The sequence below is a fragment of the Dermochelys coriacea genome, chromosome 23 (assembly GCF_009764565.3).
Source record: "Dermochelys coriacea isolate rDerCor1 chromosome 23, rDerCor1.pri.v4, whole genome shotgun sequence".
In the NCBI taxonomy this organism is placed as follows: Eukaryota; Metazoa; Chordata; order Testudines; family Dermochelyidae; genus Dermochelys; species Dermochelys coriacea.
The window spans coordinates 15,388,691-15,410,521 of NC_050090.1; the positions used below are offsets into that span (position 1 = coordinate 15,388,691).

Below are 21,831 nucleotides of genomic sequence, written 5' to 3' on the forward strand. Positions count from 1 at the left end.
CAGGCCACGCCCCTTTGGTAACTTTCAGTCAAGATGGTGGCTGGTTCCTTGTGACAGGTAGGAACTTCCTACTCCACCCCCTTCAGCCGGGTGCAATGGAATCTCCCTCCCCCCATAGCAGGGGAGCAGTGGGGGCTGCAGCGCCGCCCCCGTGCAATGGAATCTCCCTCCCCCCATAGCAGGGGAGCAGTGGGGGATGCAGCGCCCCCCTCCAGTGCAATGGATTCTCCCTCCCCCATAGCAGGGGAGCAGTGGGGGCTGCAGCGCCCCCCCCGTGCAATGGAATCTCCCTCCCCCCATAGCAGGGGAGCAGTGGGGGCTGCAGCGCCCCCCCCGTGCAATGGAATCTCCCTCTCCCCATAGCAGGGGGGCAGTGGGGGCTGCAGAGCCCCCCCGTGCAATGGAATCTCCCTCCCCCCATAGCAGGGGAGCAGTGGGGGATGCAGCGCCCCCCTCCAGTGCAATGGATTCTCCCTCCCCCATAGCAGGGGAGCAGTGGGGGCTGCAGCGTCCCCCGTGCAATGGAATCTCCCTCCCCCCATAGCAGGGGAGCAGTGGGGGCTGCAGCGCCCCCCCCCCGTGCAATGGATTCTCCCTCCCCCATAGCAGGGGAGCAGTGGGGGCTGCAGCGCCCCCCCCGTGCAATGGAATCTCCCTCCCCCCATAGCAGGGGAGCAGTGGGGGATGCAGCGCCCCCCTCCAGTGCAATGGATTCTCCCTCCCCCATAGCAGGGGAGCAGTGGGGGCTGCAGCGTCCCCCGTGCAATGGAATCTCCCACCCCCATAGCAGGGGAGCAGTGGGGGCTGCAGCGCCTCCCCCCCGTGCAATGGATTCTCCCTCCCCCCATAGCAGGGGAGCAGTGGGGGCTGCAGCGCCCCCCCCCCCGTGCAATGGATTCTCCCTCCCCCATAGCAGGGGAGCAGTGGGGGCTGCAGCGCCCCCCCCCGTGCAATGGAATCTCCCTCCCCCCCATAGCAGGGGAGCAGTGGGGGTTGCAGCGCCCCCCCCGTGCAATGGAATCTCCCTCTCCCCATAGCAGGGGGGCAGTGGGGGCTGCAGAGCCCCCCCGTGCAATGGAATCTCCCTCCCCCCATAGCAGGGGAGCAGTGGGGGATGCAGCGCCCCCCTCCAGTGCAATGGATTCTCCCTCCCCCATAGCAGGGGAGCAGTGGGGGCTGCAGCGCCCCCCAGTGCAATGGAATCTCCCTCCCCCCATAGCAGGGGAGCAGTGGGGGCTGCAGCGCCCCCCCCGTGCAATGGATTCTCCCTCCCCCATAGCAGGGGAGCAGTGGGGGCTGCAGCGCCCCCCCCGTGCAATGGAATCTCCCTCCCCCCATAGCAGGGGAGCAGTGGGGGCTGCAGCGCCCCCCCCGTGCAATGGATTCTTCCTCCCCCATAGCAGGGGAGCAGTGGGGGCTGCTGCGCCCCCCCCCGTGCAATGGAATCTCCCTCCCCCATAGCAGGGGAGCAGTGGGGGCTGCAGCGCCCCCCCAGTGTAATGGAATCTCCCTCCCCCCATAGCAGGGGAGCAGTGGGGGCTGCAGCGCCACCCCAGTGTAATGGAATCTCCCTCCCCCCATAGCAGGGGAGCAGTGGGCGCTGCAGCGCCCCCCCCAGTGTAATGGAATCTCCCTCCCCCCATAGCAGGGGAGCAGTGGGGGCTGCAGCGCCCCCCTCCAGTGCAATGGATTCTCCCTCCCCCATAGCAGGGAGGCAGTGGGGGCTGCAGCGTCCCCCCAGTGTAATGGAATCTCCCTCCCCCCATAGCAGGGGAGCAGTGGGGGCTGCAGCGCCCCCCCCAGTGTAATGGAATCTCCCTCCCCCCATAGCAAGGGAGCAGTGGGGGCTGCAGCACCCCCCCCGTGCAATGGAATCTCCCTCCCCCCATAGCGGGGGAGCAGTGGGGGCTGCAGCGCCCCCCCCGTGCAATGGAATCTCCCTCCCCCCATAGCAGGGGAGCAGTGGGGGATGCAGCTCCCCCCTCCAGTGCAATGGATTCTCCCTCCCCCATAGTAGGGGGGCAGTGGGGGCTGCAGCGAGCCCCCCAGTGCAATGGAATCTCCCACCCCCATAGCAGGGGGGCAGTGGGGGCTGCAGCGCCCCCCCTAGTGTAATGGAATCTCCCTCCCCCCATAGCAGGGGGGCAGTGGGGGCTGCAGCGACCCCCCCAGTGCAATGGAATCTCCCACCCCCCTACCTCCATGTTGTATGTGGCTGTTTCCCCAGGTGCCCTGCCCCAGAGCTGGCTGCACCCCAGCGCCAGGCTTTTGCTCTCTGCCCAGCAGCTCCCAGGCGCCGTGGGCTGTTTCCAGCCGTGGGGTGACGCTTTCACGATGTTCCGCGCTGGGGGCTGGTTTTCACCCCACAGCTTCGCCGGCCCCAAAGACTCCAGTTCTCGGCTTTCGGCAAAGCCCCCTCCCCCCCCGCCTGATAGCCCACTAGGTGGGGTGCTGTCAGCTCGAGCCACTGCTGTTCCCTCACTCCCCTCCCAGGGCCGGAGAGAACCCAGGAGTCCTGGCTCCCAGCCCCCCCTGCTCTAACCACCAGACCCTTGCCCCATCCCAAAGCGAGGGAGAGAACCCAGGGTCAGGACTGAGGGGGGCTGGCAGAGCAGGGGGTGAGGGGAGCCTAGGGCTGGGATTGCAAGCGGCTACGGGCGCCGGGGTGGGGGGGTGCTGTGGGGTGAGGGGAGGGCTGCCATTCTGGGGGGCGAGGGCGGGGGGGCACCATGTATCTTACTCTCCCCACTTCTCCCCAGGCCCTGCCCCCCCCGGCCTCCCCCCATGCGGCGCAGCTCGGAGTCCGCCTGCCCCATCTCCAATGGCCTGCACGTGGGGGGCCCAGTACCCGTGGAGCCGCCCCGGGGGCCGGCGCCGGACGAGAGCCCCGCTGCCGAGCCGGGCCCGGGCGCCGGCACCGGCACCGTCAAGGTCTATCTGCCCAACCAGCAGCGCACTGTGGTGAGGGGCCCCTTCGCCGGGCGGGGGCTGGGAGCGAGCAGGGGCCCCGCCAGGCAGTGGCACAAGCGCATGTTGCTGCCCTGGCCTCCAGCGTTTTGCACGGCTCCCTGAGTGTGCAGGGAGTGGGAGCACTGTCCGTGCAACTGCATACGCGTATGGCTCAGTGCACGGCTGCTGGAGCACACCTATGGTGTGCCGGGGAGCGTGAGCACAGTCCATGCAATTGCATAGGCATGTGGCTTCTCGCACAGCTCCCTGAGCATGCAGGGAGTGTGAGCACTGTCCGTGCAACTGCACACGTGTGTGGCTCAGTGCACGGCTGCCGGAGCACACCTGTGGTGTGCCGGGGAGAGTGAGCACGGTCCGTGCGATTGCATAGGCATGTGGCTTCTTGCACGGTTCCCTAGGTGTGCAGGGGAGTGTGAGCACCAGATGTGCATTGGCACATGGGCGGCTTCTTGCACGGCTCCCTAGGTATGTATTGGGTGTGCAGGAGATATGAGCACAGTTAGTGTCATTGCACATGCATGTGGCTCGTTGCATGGCTCCCTGGGCGTGCGAGGGATTTTGATCACAATCCATGCATTTGCATGTTCATGCTTCCCGTTGAATGGCTGGCTCAGCATGCATGAGACAGGCAGGGGAGTGAGGGCCGGTCTGTGCAATTGCCCACCTGTGTGGCTCATTGCCTGGCTGTCTGTGCTTGCAAAGGGGAGTGTGAGCACAGTGTGTGCAACTGCACATTCATGTGTCTTGTTACACACCTCCCTGGGCATGCACAAGGCATGTGCAATTGCACACGCATGTGTCTTGGTTCACGGCTCCCTGGGCATGCAAGGGAGCATGAGCACAGTCCATGCAATTGCACACACGTATGTCTTGTTGCACGGCTCTCCAGTGGTTAGAGGCAATCCCCACTCCAGCCATGCCCTTGCACAAGTGCGGAGGTCTGCCTGGCTTCTTGGGGGGGTCTGTTGCCGTCTGGGCAGGGGGAGGGGGGTGAGCTCACCAGTGCCCCGGTGGGGGGGCAGGAGCCATGTGTAACCCCTCCCCACCATCAGGTCAACGTGCGACCAGGAGCCACCGTCTACGACGCCCTAGACAAAGCGCTGAAGGTGCGAGGGCTGAACCAGGACTGCTGCGTGGTGTATCGGCGCCCAGGCGGGTGAGTGGGGCTGCGGGGCAGGGGCTGCAGGGCGGGAGTGAGGGGCACCGGCAGGGCTGGGGGCTGCAGGGCAGGAGTGAGGGGCACCGGCAGGGCTGGGGGCGGGAGTGAGGGGCACCAGCAGGGCTGGAGGCTGCGGGGCGGGAGTGAGGGGCACCGGCAGGGCTGGGGGCTGCAGGGCAGGAGTGGGGGCACCGGCAGGACTGGGGTCAGGAGTGAGGGGCACCGGCAGGGCTGGGGGCTGCAGAACAGGAGTGAGGGACACCAGCAGGGCTGGGGGCGGGGGCTGCGGGGCGGGAGTGAGGGGCACCGGCAGGGCTGGGGGCTGCGGGGCATGAGTGAGGGGCACCGGCAGGGCTGGGGGGCCCTGGGGCTTGTTCCAGTTCTGACCCGTCTCTCTGTCAGGACGAAGCTGCTGACCGAGTGGGACACCGACATCAGCCCGCTGGAGGGGCAGGTTCTCTACGTGGAGGTGCTGGATGAAGTGCCACTCACCATGCACAACTTTGTGAGTCCCAGGAGACCCTACGACAACACATCGGCCCCTGAGAGACCCAACAATAATACACCGGCCCCTGAGAGACCCTACAACAAAACACTGGCCCCCCGAGAGACCCTATAATAAGACACCGGCCCCGAGAGACCCTACAACAACACACTGGCCCCCCGAGAGACCCTACAATAAGACACCCGCCCCGAGAGACCCTACAACAACACACCGGCCCCCGAGAGACCCAACAATAATACACCGGCCCCTGAGAGACCCTACAACAAAACACTGGCCCCCCAAGAGACCCTATAATAAGACACCGGCCCCGAGAGACCCTACAACAACACACCGGCCCCCGAGAGACCCAACAATAATACACCAGCTCCTGAGAGACCCTACAACAACACACTGGCCCCCCGAGAGACCCTACAATAACACACCAGGCCCCGAGAGACCCTACAACACCACACCGCGCTCTCAGAGAGCCTACAACAGATTAGCCCCTGCCCAGGCCTGAGAGACCCTACAACAACACCCCAGGGTGGCTGTTCCCTGGGCGGTGTTTGTCTGTCCCCGCCTCACCCCCCACCCCCACCCCCACCCCGTCTGTCCCCCCAGGTCCGTAAGACATTTTTCAGCCTGGCCTTCTGCGACTTCTGCCTCAAGTTCCTGTTCCACGGTTTCCGCTGCCAGACGTGTGGCTACAAATTCCACCAGCAGTGCAGCAGCCGCGTGCCCACCATCTGCGTGGACCTGGGCGTGGCCCACTGCCCGTGAGTGTCCCCCGCGGGCCCCTCGGCCCCCCAGTCCTTTGGACTCCCTAGCCTGCCATGGGACGAGGGGATGCAGGCATCCGGGGTGCTAATGGGAAGGGGATGGTGGGAGACATCAGCACAGCTGGGTGTGAGATGGGGGTGGTCAGGGCTGGGCTAGCAGGGGGCTGCGGGTTGGGAGTGAGGGGCACCGACAGGGCTGGGGAGAGCCCAGGGCTGGGTGGACAGGAGGCTGCAGGTCGGGAGTGAGGGGCACCCGCACCCCACATTCCCTCTCTCTCTCCCCCACCGCAGGATTTACAGTCATGGCCCGTATCCTGATGTGCCAGGGCAGGATTCCCCCTCGTCCCGGCCCGGCCTGGCCCCCCTAACGCCGCAACCCACCAGGTACTGGAGCCCCCCAATCCCACCACACAGGGGGCGCGGGAGGAAATCACCCCCAGCAAGTTTCTGGAGGGGACAAAGATTGTGGGGGGAGCTAAGACAGAGGCCGGGTCACCGATCCAGAGCAGCCAGGGCCTGGGCTGTGTAAACGGCGCCAGGAAGCAATCTGGTGTGATACGGTTCTGTGGAAACCTGGATGCCCGGGAAAGAAGGGGTTGGGGGGGTGTCCTGACAGGCTGCGGGGCAGCGACTCTCAAAGAGCTTTGGGGGGCTGCTGCAAAGAGCTAACAGGATCCCAGGGTGTGTAAACAGGGGAATCTGGAGTCAGAGCTCTGGGTTTGACCCCGGGGCGACCGCGGCCGGGACCCTGCGGCCCCCCCAGTTCAGGGTGGAGGGAGATCGGTTGGGGAGGAGTCAGAGAAGCCCCCCCCAAGGAGGAGGAAGGGGCTAGGAACCCCGCCCTGGCGCGAGGGACTCCGGGAGGTCGGTCCCGTTGGCGCAGAGAGGAAGGGAGGAGCTGACCCGGCTCTCGTCCGCCTTTGCCCCCCCCCCCGTTCCCAGCTCCCGCCAGCAGTGTCTTGGCCCCGACACCTTCAGCTTCCCGGACCCCCCCGGTGGGGGGCAGCCCCTTCAGCGCCACCGCTCCACCTCCACCCCCAACGTGCACATGGTGAGCACGGCTGACCCCGGGGACGCCGCTGCCCAGCAGGTGAGAGCCCGGCAGGGCGGGGAACGGAGCAGGGGCCTGGCCCCTCTAGGGGGCGCCAGCTCCCCTCTGGCCCCACGGCAGGGAGTGGCTGGCTCCGGAGGGCAGGGAACGGGGCAGGGGCCTGGCCCCTCCAGGGGGCTCCGGCTCCCATCTGACCCCAGGGCAGGGAGTGGCTAGCTCAGTGGGGTGGGGAATGGGGCCCAGGACCTGTCCCCTCTAGGTGTCATGTTAATTGCTATTAACGAGCAGGAATTCCCTGGGACCAGTGGGGGGAGCCTGTCCAACCCATGTCCGGCCTGGGGGGCCCGGACGAGGGGGGCCAGCGAGTGTGGGCAGCACAGGGGAAGGGGCCAGGAATGGTGGGTCGCATGCAGGGCTCGGCCCCGCCGGCAGGGGGCACGGAGACGGGGCCCCGCGGGTTCATTTCCTCTCGGGGTCTCTGAGCTCTTCCCCCCTTTTTCAGATCGCAGCCATGAGCTTCATCACAGACGGTGAGAAGCCCAGACATTTGGGGTCGCCGGGCTGTGGGGGGGTTTGGTGGGGGACACCCAGCTGCAGGAGGCTCAGTGGGGGGCTCTGCAGGGAAAGCCGGGCTGTGGGTCGGGGGTTCTGAGGGGCACCAGGCAGTGGGGGGTTCGGTGGGGAGCATTGTGCTGTGGGGGGTGGGCAGGGGATTCGGGGGGGTGCCGTGCTGCGGGGGGCAGGTGGGAGGGTTGGTGGGCGGGTGTAGTTCTGCATGGGGCAGGCGGGGGCTCAGTGGAGGCCATGGGTCGGGGGGCTGCTCTGGGGTCCCCGGCTCACTCCACTCTCTCTGCCCACCTTCAGATGGGGCGGAAGGGTCTTCCCCAGGTCCCAACCCAACCCAGGACCCTCCCGGGCGCCGCGGGGCCCCTTCCAAGTCGCCTCCGCAGCCCCCCAAGGAGCGGAAAGGGTCGGCCGAGGACAAGAAGAAGGTGGTGAGTTGCGGGGGTGGCTGGGAGGGATGTCTGCTCCCCGCACAGTGTATCTGCCCCCCACAATGCCCTATACCCCCCTCCTCCTCATGCCCTGCCCACCAATCCCCCAATCCTGCCCTACTCGCCATACCTTGTACCCCCCCATGCTCTCCCCCCTCCTACATTGGGCCCCTGTCTCCTGCCCCCCACCCAATCCCGGCCTGCTACCTCTGACCCCCATCCTCAGGGCTCCTGACTCCCCCAACCCCTGAGCCGGCCCCCCCATCCCCTGCCCCCTGACTCCTCCACGACACCGATGGGGGGACCAGCGAGAAAGGCCGGGGGGGGCGGAGTACTTGGCCGCAAGCCACGGACAGTACCCATCCTGCTCTGGGGCACCCCACGGACGGGGCCGCAGCACGGGGGCGTGGTTTAGGAAACTGCCCTACTGGGGAGGGGGTGAGACTGCAGGGCCGATGGGAGAAGTGACAGCTGAGGGGGGGGCACCCCAGGGGCCTTCCCATGAAGCGGGGCTCCGAAGAAGCCATGGATCGGTCGTTCTCCAGGGATCTGCACCAGGGGAAACTGAGGCTGGGTCCGAGGCTGGTGGTGGCGGCGTTCGGCTGGGGCGTCCCCGCCCCAGGCTGGGGTAGGTTGGGGGAGGGAACAAGATAAGCCCCCCACTGCCCTCTTCCCCCCCGCCCCGTTGCAGAAGGCCCTGGGCTACCGGGACTCGGGCTACCACTGGGAAGTGCCCCCGCACGAGGTGATCCTACTGCGCCGTGTGGGAGCCGGGTCCTTCGGCACCGTCTACCAGGGCCGCTGGCACGGCCACGTGGCCGTCAAAATCCTCAAGGTGACGCAGCCCACGGCCCAGCAGGTGCAGGCCTTCAAGAACGAGATGCAGGTACTCAGGTAGGAACCCCGGCATCCGGGAGGGACGCTGGCCTCTGGGAGGAGCAGGAGGGACCCCGGTATCCAGGGAGAACCCCAGTGTCCGGGTGGGGCTGGAAGGACCCTGGCATCCGGGGTGGGCAGGAGGGAACCAGGCGTCTGCAGGGTGCCAGTCTAGGGGGGAACCAGGCGTCTGGGGAGGGTGTGGGGGGAGGGACCCAGGCATCCAGGGGGGTGGTCAGGGGGGATCCAGGTGTCTAGGGGTGGCAGCTTGCAGCGGGAGGGACCAGGCTTCCGGGGGTACCAGTCTGGGGGGGAACCAGGCATCTGGGGTTGGTGTCGGGGGAGGAACCCAGGAGTCCAGGGGTGGCAGTTTGCAACGGGAGGGACCCAGGCTTCCGGGGGTACCAATCTGGGGAGGAACCAGGCGTCTGGGGTTGGTGTCAGGGGAGGAACCCAGGAGTCCAGGGGTGCCAGTTTGCAGCGGGAGGGACCCAGGCATCCGGGGGTACCAGTCTTGTGGGGGAACCAGGCGTCTGGGGACGGTGTTGGGGGAGGGACCCAGGCATCTCGGGGTGGCGGGAGGGACCCAGGCTTCCGGGGGTACCAGTCTGCGGGGAAGCAGGTGTCCAGGGATGGTGTCGGGGGAGGGACCCAGGCGTCCGGGGGGGAGGACGGACCCGGGCGCCTGCCCCCTCAGTGACCCCCCCCGGCCCCGCAGACGGACGCGTCACGTCAATGTGCTCCTGTTCATGGGGTTCATGACACGGCCGAGTTTCGCCATCATCACCCAGTGGTGCGAGGGCAGCAGCCTGTACCGGCACCTCCACGTGTGCGAGACCCGGCTCGACGCCCCCGCCCGCACCGAGGTGGCGCGCCAGACGGCCCAGGGCATGGAGTGAGTCCGGGGGGGCAGGGACTGACGGGGGGGTGCTATGGAGGAGTGGGGGGGGACTGGCGTTATGGGAATATGGGGGGCTGGCGCGATGTGGGGTTGCCAGTGGGGGGCGGGGGGGCTAGCATTGTGGGAATATGGGGGGACTGGCATGGTGGGGGTTGCCAATGGGGGAGGGGTGGGAGACGGAGGGCTGGCGTTATGGAGGTATGGGGGGGCTGGCATGGTGGGAGGTTGCCAATGGGGGAGGGGTGGGGGGGCTGGCATTATGGGAGTGGGGGGGGCTGGCACGGTAAGGGACGCTGCTCATGGGGGGCTCCCCCCGGTTTCTCTCCCCTCCCCCAGTTATCTTCATGCCAAGAACATCATCCACCGGGACCTGAAATCCAACAGTATCCTACCGGCCCCCCCATGCCAGGCTCCAATGGCGGCAGGGCCAGGGGAATGGGGGGGGGCTATCCAAGATGGCGGCAGGGCCAGGATAATGGGGGGCCATATCCAAGATGGCGGCAGGGCCAGCATAATGGGGGCCATATCCAAGATGGCAGCAGGGCCAGAGGAACCGGAGGGATGCCAAGGTGGCGGGGGGCGGGGTTCTGTGCTGTGGGGCGCGGTGGGGGAGGGGACTTGCAGGGTTGTCCTTGAGGTGGGGGCATCGGGGGAGGCTCATTGGTGCCGGACGCCCCCTAACCCCCCGCCCCAGACATCTTCCTGCACGAGGGGCTGACGGTGAAAATCGGCGACTTTGGCCTGGCCACGGTGAAGACGCACTGGAGTGGGGCCCGCCGGGTTGAGCAGCCCCGGGGCTCCGTGCTCTGGATGGTGAGACCCCCACAGCTCCCCATAGCACCCTGCTGACCCCTACAGCACTCTGCTGACCCCCACAGCGACCCATAGCGCCCTGCTGACCCCCACGGCGCCCTGCTGACCCCCACGGCGCCCCATAGCACCCTGCTGACCCCCACAGTGCCCTGCTGAGCCCCATGGTGCCCCACGGCGCCCTGCTGACCCCCCTAAAGTCCTGCCGTCACCCCCACCCCTCCCTGCCCAGTCCCCCCCACCTCGCCCCCTGCAGGCCCCCCACCCCACAGCCCCCTAACGGTGTCTCCCCGCAGGCCCCCGAGGTGATCCGCATGCAGGACAGCCGCCCCTACAGCTTCCAGTCCGACGTCTACGCCTACGGGGTGGTTCTGTACGAGCTGAGCACGGGGAGCCTCCCCTACGGGCACGTCCGCAGCCGCGACCAGGTACCACCCGGCCCCCCCACAACCCCTCTGGGCCCCCCAGTACCACCCGGCCCCCGCACAGCTCCCCTGGCCCCTCCCTGCACCCACAGCCTCCCCTACAGGCACGTCCGCAGCCGCGACCAGGTACCGCCCGGCCCCCCCACAGCCCCTCTGGGCCCCCCAGTACCACCCGGCCCCCGCACAGCTCCCCTGGCCCCTCCCTGCACCCGCAGCCTCCCCTACAGGCACGTCCTCAGCCGCGACCAGGTACCGCCCGGCCCCCCCACAGCCCCCCTGGGCCCCCCAGTACCGCCCGGCCCCCCCACAACCCCCCTGGGCCCTCCCAGTGCTGCCCAGCCCCCCCACAACCTCCCGGCCCCTTCCTGCACCCACAGCCTCCCCTACGGGCACATCCATAGCCACAACCAGGTACCGCCCGGCACCCCCCGCTGCCCCCCCGACACCCCTCACTCCTGACCTGAAGCCCCCCAGCACCCCTCCCTGCCGACCCACACCTCCCAGTGCCCTCCACTGCCGACTGCAGCCCCCTGGCGCTTGTCACTCCCGACTCCCACCTCCCAGCACTCCTTGCTGCCACCTGCACCCCCTGGAACCCCTCCCTGCCGACTGCAGCCCCCAGCACTCCTCATTGACGACCAGCAGCCCCCCAGCACTCCTCGCTGCCAACCTGCAGCCCTTGCCAGCCCAGTCCTGGGCTCTCCGCAGCTCTGCCGGTGCCCCTCACTCCCGACCCGTAGCTCCTGGGGTTCTAAATGGGGGTTTGGGGGTGTCCTGGCTCTGACCCAATCCCTCGCCCGCCAGATCCTGTTCATGGTGGGCCGGGGGTACCTGTCCCCTGACATGAGCCGGGTGCCGAGCACCTGCCCCAAGGCCCTGAAGAGACTCATGACGAACTGCCTGAAATTCAACCGAGAGGAGAGACCCCTCTTCCCCCAGGTGAGCGGGGGTGGGGCCCGGATGCCTGGGTTCTCTCTCCGGCCCTGGCTGAGGAGTGGGGGCTAGTGGTCAGAGTGGAGAAGGGGGCTGGGAGCCGGGACTCCTGGGTTCTCTCTCCAGCCCTGGGAGGGGAGCGGGGGCAAGTGGTCAGAGAGGGGAACAGGAAGCCAGGACTCCTGGGTTCTCTCCCCAGCTCCGGGGCTGGTCCCTGGAGGCAGGGCTTGGAGGGACCCATCTCACCCCCTTTCTCCCCCCAGATCCTGGCCACAGTGGAGCAGCTGCAGCGCCTCCTCCCCAAGCTGGAGCGAAGCATGTCCGAGCCCTCCCTGCACCGCGCCTCGGACCCCGACGGCTCCTCCCCCCCGTCGCCCCTGCCCCCCCTCGCCTAGCCCGGACAGACAGACTGCCCCATGCCAGGATGGGCGGACGACCCCCCGGTGCCAGGAGCTGCCCGCTGCTCTTAGCCTCCCTCAGCCTGGGGGGGGGGGCTATGGGACCCAGGCGTCCAGGAGCAACTATGGGAGACGGGGGCAAACACACCAAGGGGCTGGGGAGCTTGTATGGAGATCGATGTGTGAACCCATCCCCCCCCCCGTCATCCCCCCCAGGCAATTCGCTCTTCCCAGCTGCCCACCCCAGAGGTGGCTTCATCCCGGCATCCCCAGCCGGCGTTCTGTGCGGCCGTTCCCGGCTGCCCCGCCCCAGAGGCGGCTGCATTAACGGTGACCCATGGGCTGTTAAATCTCGAATTTAATATATCAGTCTCTGGTTTCTCGGCCTCGCGCCGCGTTTCTTTGACATCACAGATGACGGGGACCCACAACAGTGTCACAAGTATCACTAACCGGGGGAAGGGGAGCAATTAGTGCTCGACTGCCCTGCCCCACCCCATCCCCTTCACAGTGGGAACTGGGGGGGAGGGCAGCAGCTGGGCCAGCAGGGGGAGGGGCCCGATCCTGGGCTCCCTCCTGCACCCCCCCCGGGCCCAATTTGGGGCAGGGGGTCAAAGCGTCATGGCACGACACGGAAACGACACGCAAACATCACGTGCTGGGGGGGCATCACGACACTGCGCTGGGGGGGTGCTCAAAAATATAGAGGGGGCAAGACTCTGAGATCTGTACAGGGGGAGCTGATGGGGCAGGAGGGCGTTGTGGGGGCAATTGGGGAAAGGGAGATGGGCTGGTGGGGTGCTACGTAGGGGGGTATCAGAGGAGGGGTATGGGGTGTTGCTGGGGGGGCAGGAATGTGGGCATAATATGGGGGGCTAGGGTGGATTTGGGGGTGGGAGGCTTGTGGGAGGCAGCCTGGGGGGGTGTTGCTGAGGGGCAGGGATGTGGGGGGCTAGAGTGCAGTTGGGGGGTTGTGGGCTTGCATGAGTCAGCATGGGGGGGCAGGGATGTGCGGGTATTAGGGGTGGATTCGGCGGTGGGGGGCTTGTGGGAGGCACCATGGGGGGGTGTTGCTGGGGGCAGGGATGTGGAGGTGTTATGGGGCGGCTAGGGTGCATTTGGGGGTGGGAGCTGTTACTTTTACACACAGCCACACCAACCTGTCAGTAGCACAAACACATACGTCCATGTCCCGCCCCTGTCCCCCCCCACCAGCACAGGGCGCATTGGGGATCCCGGTGTCCGGGGGGCGGCTGAGTGCAGCAGTTCCGGCTCCAGGCAGCGGCAGGTGCTGGGTCTTCTGCTCCTTTGGGTCCCCGTCGGGGGGATGGACGGTGCAGTGAGGGGGAGTCATTGGGGTCCCCAGGAGGATCAATGGGGCCGTTGGGGGTGTCAGAGAGGGGCCATGGCATCACTTGGGGGGGATCTCGGGGGCTCCCAGGGACAGCAGGGCAGGAGCAGTGGGAGAGACCCAGGGGCAGCAGAGGGGTCTCTGGGGGGCCAGGGGAAGTGTGGGGAACCAGGGGTGGAGGAGGATTCTGGGGGGCTGGGACAACAGGAGGGTCTCTGGGGGAAAAGGGAGGTCTCTGAAAAGCAGCAGGGGGTACCGGGGACAGTGGGGTGGTCTCTAGGGGCTAGGGCAGCAGGGGAGAGTCTCGGGGAGCACCGAGGGAAGTAGGGGAGAACCAGGGGCAGCAGGGGGGATCACTCAGAGAAGAGGCTGGTGAAGCTCTGGGGGGTGTCTGGGGGTCTGGAGAGGTCTCCGGAGGGTCACTCGGAGAAGAGGCTGGCGAAGCTCCGGGGGGGTCACTCAGAGAAGGGGCTGGCAAACCTCAGGGGGTCCCGAGGGGGGTCACTCGGAGATGGGGCTGACGAAGCTCTGGGGGGTCTCTGAGGAGGTCTCGGGGGCTCCAGGGGGGCCCGGGGGTCTCAGGGGGTCCAGAGTGGTCTCGGGAGGTCCGGGGGGGTCTTGGGGTCCAGGGGTCACTCGGAAAAGAGGCTCGCAAAGCTCTGGGGGGTCTCTGAGGAGGTCTCGGAGGGTCTCAGGAGGTCCAGGGAGGTCTCGGGGGGTCCAAGGAGGTCTCGGGGGAGCTGGGGGTCACTCGGAGAAGAGGCTGGCAAAGATCTGGGGGGTCTCTGAGGAGGTTTGGGGGGTCCGGGGGTCACTCGGAGAAGAGGCTGGCGAAGCTCTGGCGCAGCGAGCGAATGGACTCAGCCCGGGCGTCCTCTGGGCTAGCGCTGCCCCGTGCCGGCTCTGCAAGGGGGAAGGAGCTGGTCAGAGACTGGGACTTGCTGTGGGGGAAAGGGGCCATGGGGGGGAGAGGAAGGGGGGAGAGAAAGACACGATTAATCCATGCCAGGCAGTAGCACAGCAGGGGGTGAGTGAGGGGGCCCCCCTGGGACAGGCATTGACCCCCCAACCCCCCGGGCGCAGGCCATAAGCGGTGAGGGGGAGAGAAGCTGGAGTCACTGGAGACCCCCCATCCGCCACCCCCACAACTAGCCCCCAGGTCCCCCTCCCAGAGCCAGGGCGGAGAGCCAGGCTTTCGGCGATCCCAGCCCAGCTCCTTCCCCACTAGACCACCACACTCACCCTTCCCCAGAGCCGGGGATGAGAAACCCAGGGTCCCTGGCTCCCACCACTAGACCCCACTCCCCTCCCAGTAGCCCAAGAGAACCCAGGAGTCCTAGGGGCTTGGGGGTTCCTACTTCATCTGGGCTGGGGCACCGGCAGCTCCGGGGTGGGTTTCTGAGCCACTTGGGGTTTCCCATGTGCTGGAGGGGGCCGGCTGCCCCCCTGGGCGCTGGGCCGTGGCTGCTGGGTGGTGGGGGGCGCTGGGCGGGGCTGGGGGGGGACCCGCTGGCCGGAGGGCGCCCCCTGGCTGCTCTGCCGGGGTGGCGCTCGCTGCTGGGCCCCTGGGGGGCGCTGCTGGGGAGGCTGCTGAGGCTGGGGAGGGGCCCCCCCGGACTTCGGCTGCGACTGGGGGGACTGACCCCCAGCCCCGGGGCTGGGTCCCCGCTGGGGCTGGGGGGTTGGGGGGACTCCCCCACCGGGTTGGGGGGCTCGGGAGCCTTGTGGGATGCCGGGGCCCAGCTGGCGCTGCTGGGGGGGGCCCATGGGGCGTTGCTGGGGGGCGGTGGGGCTGGGCAGGCGCTGCTGCAGGGGGGGGGCCGCCTGGCTGGGGGGCCAGGCCGGAGAGCTGCTGCCCCTGTGGGGGGGGGCGCTGCTGAGACGGGGGGCGCTGGGGGTGTGGGGCCGGTGGCTGTGGTCCCCCTGCAAGAGAGAGAGAGAGAGAAAGACCGTTAGTGGGTGGACATGGGGGGGCCCCATGCTCCAGGGGGTTGGTGGGGGGGGCTGTGTTGTGGGGTCTGGGGGGCTCAGTGGGGGGCGCCATGCTCCAGGGGGCAGAAAGGGGGGACTTCGGGGGGGGCTGTGCAGTGGGGGGCGGGAGTCGCTGTTCGAGACCCACCCTGCGGGGGGGGCCGTTGCTGCGCCGTGGGTCCTGGTCTCTGCCCAGCCGGGGCCCCCTGCGCCTGTAAGAGAAAAGGGGGCGTCAGTTGGGGGAGGGGTCGCGCCCGGGGAGGTGAGGAGGGGATGTGTGGGGGGGGCCTGAACTGCTCAGGAAGTGGGGGTCACAAAGTTATGGGGGAGTGGGGGTACCTGGACCTAGCCCCCCCCACCAGGGAGGGGGGGTGGGGTGGGGGAATTTTCGTAATGTTTGGTGTGAATACTGTATTGTGCCTCAGTTTCCCCTGGGCGTTGCACGATGACCCAGGTGGTAGGACGGCGTTTGATGCAGAGACTCGTGTGTCCCACCCGGGACGTGGCGCCCAGAGCTGGTGGAGGGCCTGGGGCTTCCCCACAGTGGGGGTGGGGGTTCGGGGCAGGGGGCACCTGGGATGGGGGGGGTGTGGCAGGGGGGGTACCTGGGCCAGGCCCCCCCCCGCACCAGGGAGGGGCTGGAGGTTCGGGGCAGGGGGCACCTGGGGAGGGGGGGTTTCAGAGCAGGGGTGTACATGGACTGGGCCCCCCCACACACCTGGGGAGGGGGGGTTCAGAGCAGGGGGGGTACCTGGGCCGGGCCTCCCCGCACCGGGGAGGGGGTGGGGGTTCGGGGAAGGGCCTGCGCCATGCGCCCCAGGACCAGCTGCACAATCTGCTCTTTGTCTTCGTCCTGCTGGTCCCCGATCAGGGGCATGGAGGAGCCGACGACCTGGGAGGGGGAAATGGGGGGGGACGTTAGCAGCAGTGGTGTCCAGGTGTCCGGCCAGTGGTGGGGAGCGGCTCATCAGCCATTCCCTCGGGGACCCAGGCATCCGGGAGACAGACTCTGACACAGCCACTTGTGGGCTCCCTCCCCCCGGGCCTCCCAGCCCCCCCCCGCTTCCCCCGAGCCCCCCACGGCGTGGTCACCTCAATGATGTGGTCGCGCCCGTCCTTGCCATGCAGGGCTTCCACTGCGCAGATGTCCAGCCCCCCGAAAATCTCTGAGCAGGTGTCGACCCACAGCCGGTACCTGGGGGGTAGGGGGGATGAGCAACACCCCCTGACAGAGACCTCACCCCAAATCCTGAGGACCCCCGGAATAACCCCCACAGAGAGGCCCCCTTCCCCCAAGCCCTTGTGGGCCCCCCAAAGACCCCACAGAGAGACCCCCAGCCCCGAGGGACTCCCCCCAATGACCCCAACAGAGAGACCCCCTGCCCCCCAGCCCTGGGGAGCCCCCTATTATCCCCCATCCCTCATGGACAGACTTCCCCCCACACACAGAGACAATGCCCCCCCAGACAGACCCCCGGCCTCCCCGCCTTCATGGACACCCCACCAGGATCCCTACTGCCCCCATCCCCCACACCGACCTCAAAGGTCTCCCCTTCCCTTCCCTGCCCAGCCCCCAGCCCTCCTCGTAGGACCCCCCCAAACCCTGCTCCCACCCCCCCGGTGGGTGACCAGACCCCTCCCGTCCCTGCCTTCCACTGGGGTCTTCACCTTTAGCCCCGCCCACCTGGACTACCCCAGCCCAGCCCCCACTAGCCCCCTTCAGCCCCGACCCCAGTGACCCTTCCCTTAGTCTCTGCCCCTCCGCCCCTGCAGCCTCCCTTAGCCCCACCCCTTCTCCAGCCCCATGGAGCTCCGCCCCCAGGGGGTCGCCCCCCCAGCCCCGCACCTGTCAGACATGGCGATTTGCTCCAGCATGGCCGAGCCCGTGTTCGTTTTCCAATTCCCCGAGACCGAGGTTCTCCTGGGCCGAGATGGCTGCGTTAGAGGGGGACACCGGGGGTGCTGTGGGGTGGGACGGGGGCCCCTAAGGGGATGCTGCAGGGTGGGACAGGGACACAGTGGGACAGTGCAGGGTGGAAGTGCTGTGGGGTGGGACAGGTGGGACGGGGTGCCACGGAGCAGGGTGGGGACCCCAAGGGGATGCTATGGGGCAGGACAGGGACGCCGTGGGGCAGGGCAGCAGGACGGGGGCACTGGGGGATGGGGCAGTGGGATGGGGGCGCCGGTGGGGATGGCACCTGAGGGGGTGCTGCGGGGCAGGACTGGGGCCCTGGGGGGTGTGACGGGACGGGGCGCCAGGGGTCGGAACGGGACTGGGGTGTCGGGGGGCAGGCCGGGGGGGACACTCACATATAAGCCTTGTAGCTGGTGCCGATTTTCTGCACCCGCAGGTCGTACTTGGCGTCGACGAAGGGCTCGGCCGTGGCGTACGTCCGGGCCAGCGCCACCACGCTGGCAATGTCCTGGAAGTCGTACTGGTTCTCCACCCTCACCTGGGGGGTGGGCGGGACCCGTCAGCGCCAGGCCCCCCCCCAGGGCCGGGCAGGATCACCCCGCGGGCCGCCCCCCAGGGCCGGGCAGGATCACCCCGCGGGCCGCCCCCCAGGGCCAGGCGGGATCACCCCGCGGGGGAGGTTCTGAACCTGGCATCTCACACCTAGGGGATGCCGTGGGGGGGCTCCCCCCGGGCTGCCCCAAGCCGTGGGGCACGTTTGACCCCTAGGGGCCCTCCAGCTGAGAGCAGGCATCGGCGATGCCTCCGCTCCCCAATCAAAGCATCACCCCCAAGACAAACATCTCTGCCCCCCCCGCGCCCCCTCTGAAGAGGGACTTCCTGTTTTGCCAGGTCAGGCAGGCCACGCCCCTAGAGAGCCAAACCCCACCCCCTGGGGCGGAACTTCCTGCTTTGGCCGCTCAGACTGACTAGTGGGGAGAGAGGCGGGAACCTTCTTCGTCTGCCCCACCCCACACATGTTCTGTTCAGTATTTCCCCAACCCCCATCTCCTCCCTCCTCTAGTTACTTAGGGGGCCAATGCAGGGGGACCGCTGGGGATACCCCACTCAAAGTGGGCGGAGGACAGGGCATAGAGGGCAAAGGGGGCGGGGCTCTTACCTTGCCCATCCCAGAGTGGGCATGGCCCATCTTCACCACCACAGGGTACCTGGGGGTCGTCAGCTGGGGGGAGAGAGAGAGAGGGGAGGGGGGAATCAGGGGGTGCCCCTCATTCCCAACCCACAGCCCCCTGGGCTCGGCCCCCCAGCCCTGCCGGTGCCCCTCACTCCTGAACCGCAGCCCCCCCAGCCCGTGAGTCCAGACGCCCGGGCGCGGTTTTGGCTGCCCCTCAGCCCCGGCCATCTGTTTCCAATCCAGGCCTGGCTCCCTGCCCGTCTGCCCGTGGCCTGGCACCACCCCCCTCCCTTCCTGGAATAACGGGCTATAAATGTAAATCCCCCACTCACCGCCGCGCCAGACATGGACCCCCCCCCCCGGTAGACACCCACCCCGGTCAGCGGGTCCATCACACCTCGGCCCCAAGCCCCCAACTCCCTGGAAATCCCTTTGAGCTGGGATCCGCCCCCCCGGCCACACACACAGCTCTAACCACCTGATCCCACCCACCATCCAGCGCCAGGGAGAGAACCCAGGAGTCCTGGCTCCCAGCACCCCACTGCTCTGACCACCAGACCCCACCCGCCTCCCAGAGCCAGGGAGAGAACCCAGGAGTTCTGGCTCCCAGCACCCCACTGCTCTGACCACCAGACCCCACCCGCCTCCCAGAGCCAGGGAGAGAACCCAGGAGTTCTGGCTCTCAGCACCCCACTGCTCTGACCACCAGACCCCACCCGCCTCCCAGAGCCAGGGAGAGAACCCAGGAGTCCTGGCTCCCAGCACCCCACTGCTCTGACCACCAGACCCCACCCGCCTCCCAGAGCCAGGGAGAGAACCCAGGAGTCCTGGCTCCCAGCACCCCACTGCTCTGACCACCAGACCCCACCCCCATCCCAGAGCCAGGGAGAGAACCCAGGAGTCCTGGATCCCAGCCCCCCCCCCAGTAGGCCCCACTCCATGGACATACAGAAACCAGACACTTTGCACTCAGGCATCACTGGGTGGATTTTGCCCGGCAGGGGTCAAAGATCAGAGACAGAAAATAATTTCCCATGAACTTCAGTAAATTGTTATTAAAGAAAATAACAACGAGCTGTGTCAGCCGGAGCCAGCCCACCCGGCGCTGAGATGCAGCCAGCTCTGGGGCGGGGCAGCTGGGGAACAGCTGCATATAACGCCACATGGGGACGCCTCCCCCTGCCGCAGCCACCTCTGGGTTGAGGGGAGCATCTGGTTTAGGGGCAGGGGGGCTCTGAGACTCGCGGCCCATCCTTCGCCCCTTTCCCGGCTCTGATGTGTGTATGAGCACAGCCCAGGTTGTGCAAGGAGTGAGGCTGGGAGGGAATCCTGGGGTCACAGCCCCACTTCCCCCATAGCCCAGGGTGAGTCACCGCCCCCCCCCACGCCTGCCTCACTTCCTGCCACCGGCATTGGGAAACCCAGACTTTCTCTGCAAGCGCGACCCACACGTGCCTCCCCCACCACATACAGCCTGTCCTTGCTGGCCCCCAGCCTGCTCCCCAGCCTGCCCCGATCCCCCCAGCCTGGCCCCCAGCTTGCACCCAATCCCCACCACAGCCTGCCCCCTGCTTGTCCCCACTAAGGCCCCCTGACCCCTCCAGCCAGGCCCAAAGCCGGCCCCCGATTCCCCATACAGCCTGCCCCCCAAATCCCCCCAGCCAGGCCCCGGATCCCCCATACACCCTGCCCCAATTCCCCCTAGCCAGGCCCCTGGGATTGCAAATCGCCCTCGCAACCAGCCCCCCACAACCATATGGAGCCTCCCACACACAGCCCTGCCCCCGCTGCTCCAGCCGGGGCGTTGTGGGGAGCAGGACACTGGCTGTCTGTGGGGGGGCTAACCCCATTCTGGCACACACAGGGCAGGGATGCCCCTCACTCCTGACCCACAGCCCCCTGCTAGCCCAGCCCTGGGCTCCCCCGAGCTAGGCTGGTGCCCCTCACTCCCGACCTGCAGCCCCAGCTAGCCCAGCCCTGCCCCCCCCAGTTCTGCCGGTGCCCCTCACTCCCGACCCACAGCCCCGGCTCAGGGCAAGTCACGGAGTCCCAGCCAAAGGGGCAGGTTTAACCAGAACGGGCCGGTGTCGCTGGCAGAACCTCCTACACCTTCTAGCCCAGGCTGGGAGAAAAGAACCCAGGAGTCCTGGCTCCCTGCCCCACCCCCCACTGCTCTGAGCTCTCTGTGGCGGGGGTGTCCCTGGGGGCAGGAGGTCACTGAGTCCCCAGGGTGAGTCAGCCCCCAGCTGCCCTGCCCCACCCGCAGCGGGGTCCCAGTGACGCAGATGATATAAGACCCTGTGAGCTCAGCACCAGGGGTAGGAAGAGGGCAGAGGAGCTGCAGGGGGTGTCACCCCAAGGGAGGGGGCTGAGAGCCCCCCGCCCGCCCCCCGGAGCCCCCAGCCAGCCCCTGGTTCCCCATAGAGCCTGCACCATCCCCCACCCCCCCGCTCTTCCCCCACTCGCTGCTGGGTTCTCAAGAACCAGCCGCGGCTGCTGACTAATCAGCCCCCCCCTCATGGGGGGACGACGCTGGGAGGAGGGGGGAGCTGGAGCCGCCCCCACCGGGCAAGAGACGTCAGAGAAACCCCCCCCGCTGACATCACCCCCCTCGCCCCCCGCCCAGCGCGGCTGGCACAGGAAAAGGGGGGGCCGGGGGGGGACGTGGGACTATATAGGGGCCGGCGGGGCTGAGCCAGGCACCGCGGAGCCCGACAGCCCCACGGTCCAGGTAAGAGAGAGGGCCCCCCCGGCCCATCTGCTACCCCCCCCGGTCCTTTCCGCTGGCTCCCTCACCCCTTCCACCGGCCCCCACCGGCCCTTCTGCTGGGGCGCCCCCGCCCCTTCCATCAGCCCCACTGGCCCTTCTGCTGGGCCCCCCCGCCCCTTCCACCGGCCCCCACCGGCCCTTCTGCTGGGGCCCCCCCCGCCCCTTCCACCGGCCCTTCTGCTGGGCCCCCCCGCCCCTTCCGCTAGCCCCCACCTGCCCTTCTGCTGGCCCCCCCAAGTCCTTTCCTCTGGGGCCCCCAAGCCCCTTCCCCACTTCTCTTCTAACTTCTCCTTTTTCTCTGGCAGAGAAACACCCCCCCCCGCTGCTCTGACGGTGCCCCTCACTCCCGACCCGCAGTCCCCTGCCAGCCCAGCCCTGCGCCCCCCCGTCTCCAGGCCCAGGCCAGGCCAGAGCAGAAACAGCTGGAAGAGGCTGAGGTTGGAGTAGTGGGGAGCCCCCCATAGCGCCCCCTGTTGGGAGAGGCCAGGCTGGGGTGATTTTGGGGGGCGGGGGGTGTCTCCATCTCTCTTGGACCTAACCGTGTCCGTCCCCCCCCCCAGACCCCCTCGATCCCAGCATCATCATGAGCCCTGTCGCTTCGAGCCGGCTGCTGGCGGGAGCGATCCTGGTCCTGGCACTGGGGGACCCCACAGCCGCCTGCAGCTGTGCCCCCCAGCACCCTCAGATGGCGTTCTGCCAGGCTGACGTTGGTGAGTGACCCCTGACCCCACCCCCCATGCCCCAGTACCCCCCTCTGAGCACTCCATCCCCCAGTACACCCTGCTGAGCCTGCCCCCCCATCCTCCAGTACCCCCGCCCCCTGTCCCTCAGCACCCCCAGACAGCGTTCTGCGAGGCCAACGTCAGTGA

At 67.9% G+C, this 21,831-nt stretch overlaps 3 protein-coding genes across 4 annotated transcripts in view; 2 read left to right on the forward strand and 1 right to left on the reverse strand.

The window, feature by feature from the left end:
• Positions 1–12,160, forward strand: ARAF (A-Raf proto-oncogene, serine/threonine kinase). The gene is made up of 16 exons (XM_038381833.2): positions 1–57; positions 2,760–2,961; positions 4,023–4,126; positions 4,532–4,634; positions 5,235–5,389; positions 5,684–5,776; positions 6,335–6,482; positions 6,946–6,973; positions 7,308–7,438; positions 8,130–8,332; positions 9,033–9,209; positions 9,552–9,598; positions 9,910–10,028; positions 10,322–10,453; positions 11,255–11,389; positions 11,647–12,160. Exons 2-16 carry the CDS (start codon positions 2,785–2,787, stop codon positions 11,776–11,778), a joined length of 1,884 nt encoding a protein of 627 aa, XP_038237761.1. The 5' UTR covers positions 1–57; positions 2,760–2,784; the 3' UTR covers positions 11,779–12,160.
• SYN1 (synapsin I) overlaps positions 12,125–21,831 on the reverse strand; it is a 22,427-nt gene continuing 12,720 nt past the window's right edge. The window contains 9 exon segments of the mRNA XM_043501079.1: positions 12,125–14,035; positions 14,491–14,938; positions 14,940–15,055; positions 15,252–15,315; positions 15,855–15,995; positions 16,196–16,298; positions 16,950–17,024; positions 17,414–17,556; positions 18,178–18,240. Coding sequence (XP_043357014.1) covers positions 14,492–14,938; positions 14,940–15,055; positions 15,252–15,315; positions 15,855–15,995; positions 16,196–16,298; positions 16,950–17,024; positions 17,414–17,556; positions 18,178–18,240 — 1,152 coding nt within the window. The 3' untranslated portion in view covers positions 12,125–14,035; position 14,491.
• The window catches only part of TIMP1 (TIMP metallopeptidase inhibitor 1), a 3,792-nt gene continuing 2,730 nt past the window's right edge, over positions 20,770–21,831 (forward strand). Inside the window, exons 1-2 of one of the 2 annotated variants that reach the window (XM_043501078.1) lie at positions 20,770–20,923; positions 21,523–21,636. In XM_043501078.1, coding sequence (XP_043357013.1) covers positions 21,546–21,636 — 91 coding nt within the window. In that variant the 5' untranslated portion in view covers positions 20,770–20,923; positions 21,523–21,545. Of the gene's footprint in view, positions 20,924–21,522; positions 21,673–21,831 lie in introns of both variants that reach the window. The other variant, XM_038381834.2, reaches the window with a different exon arrangement.

Excerpts from the sequence above, each read along its gene's own strand:
- ARAF (XM_038381833.2), top strand. The coding sequence starts at position 2,785 with ATGCGGCGCAGCTCGGAGTCCGCCTGCCCCATCTCCAATGGCCTGCAC. Across the intron at positions 4,127-4,531 it reads GTGTATCGGCGCCCAGGCGG|GACGAAGCTGCTGACCGAGT; the intron begins GTGAGTGGGGCT and ends TCTCTCTGTCAG. Across the intron at positions 7,439-8,129 it reads CCGAGGACAAGAAGAAGGTG|AAGGCCCTGGGCTACCGGGA; the intron begins GTGAGTTGCGGG and ends GCCCCGTTGCAG.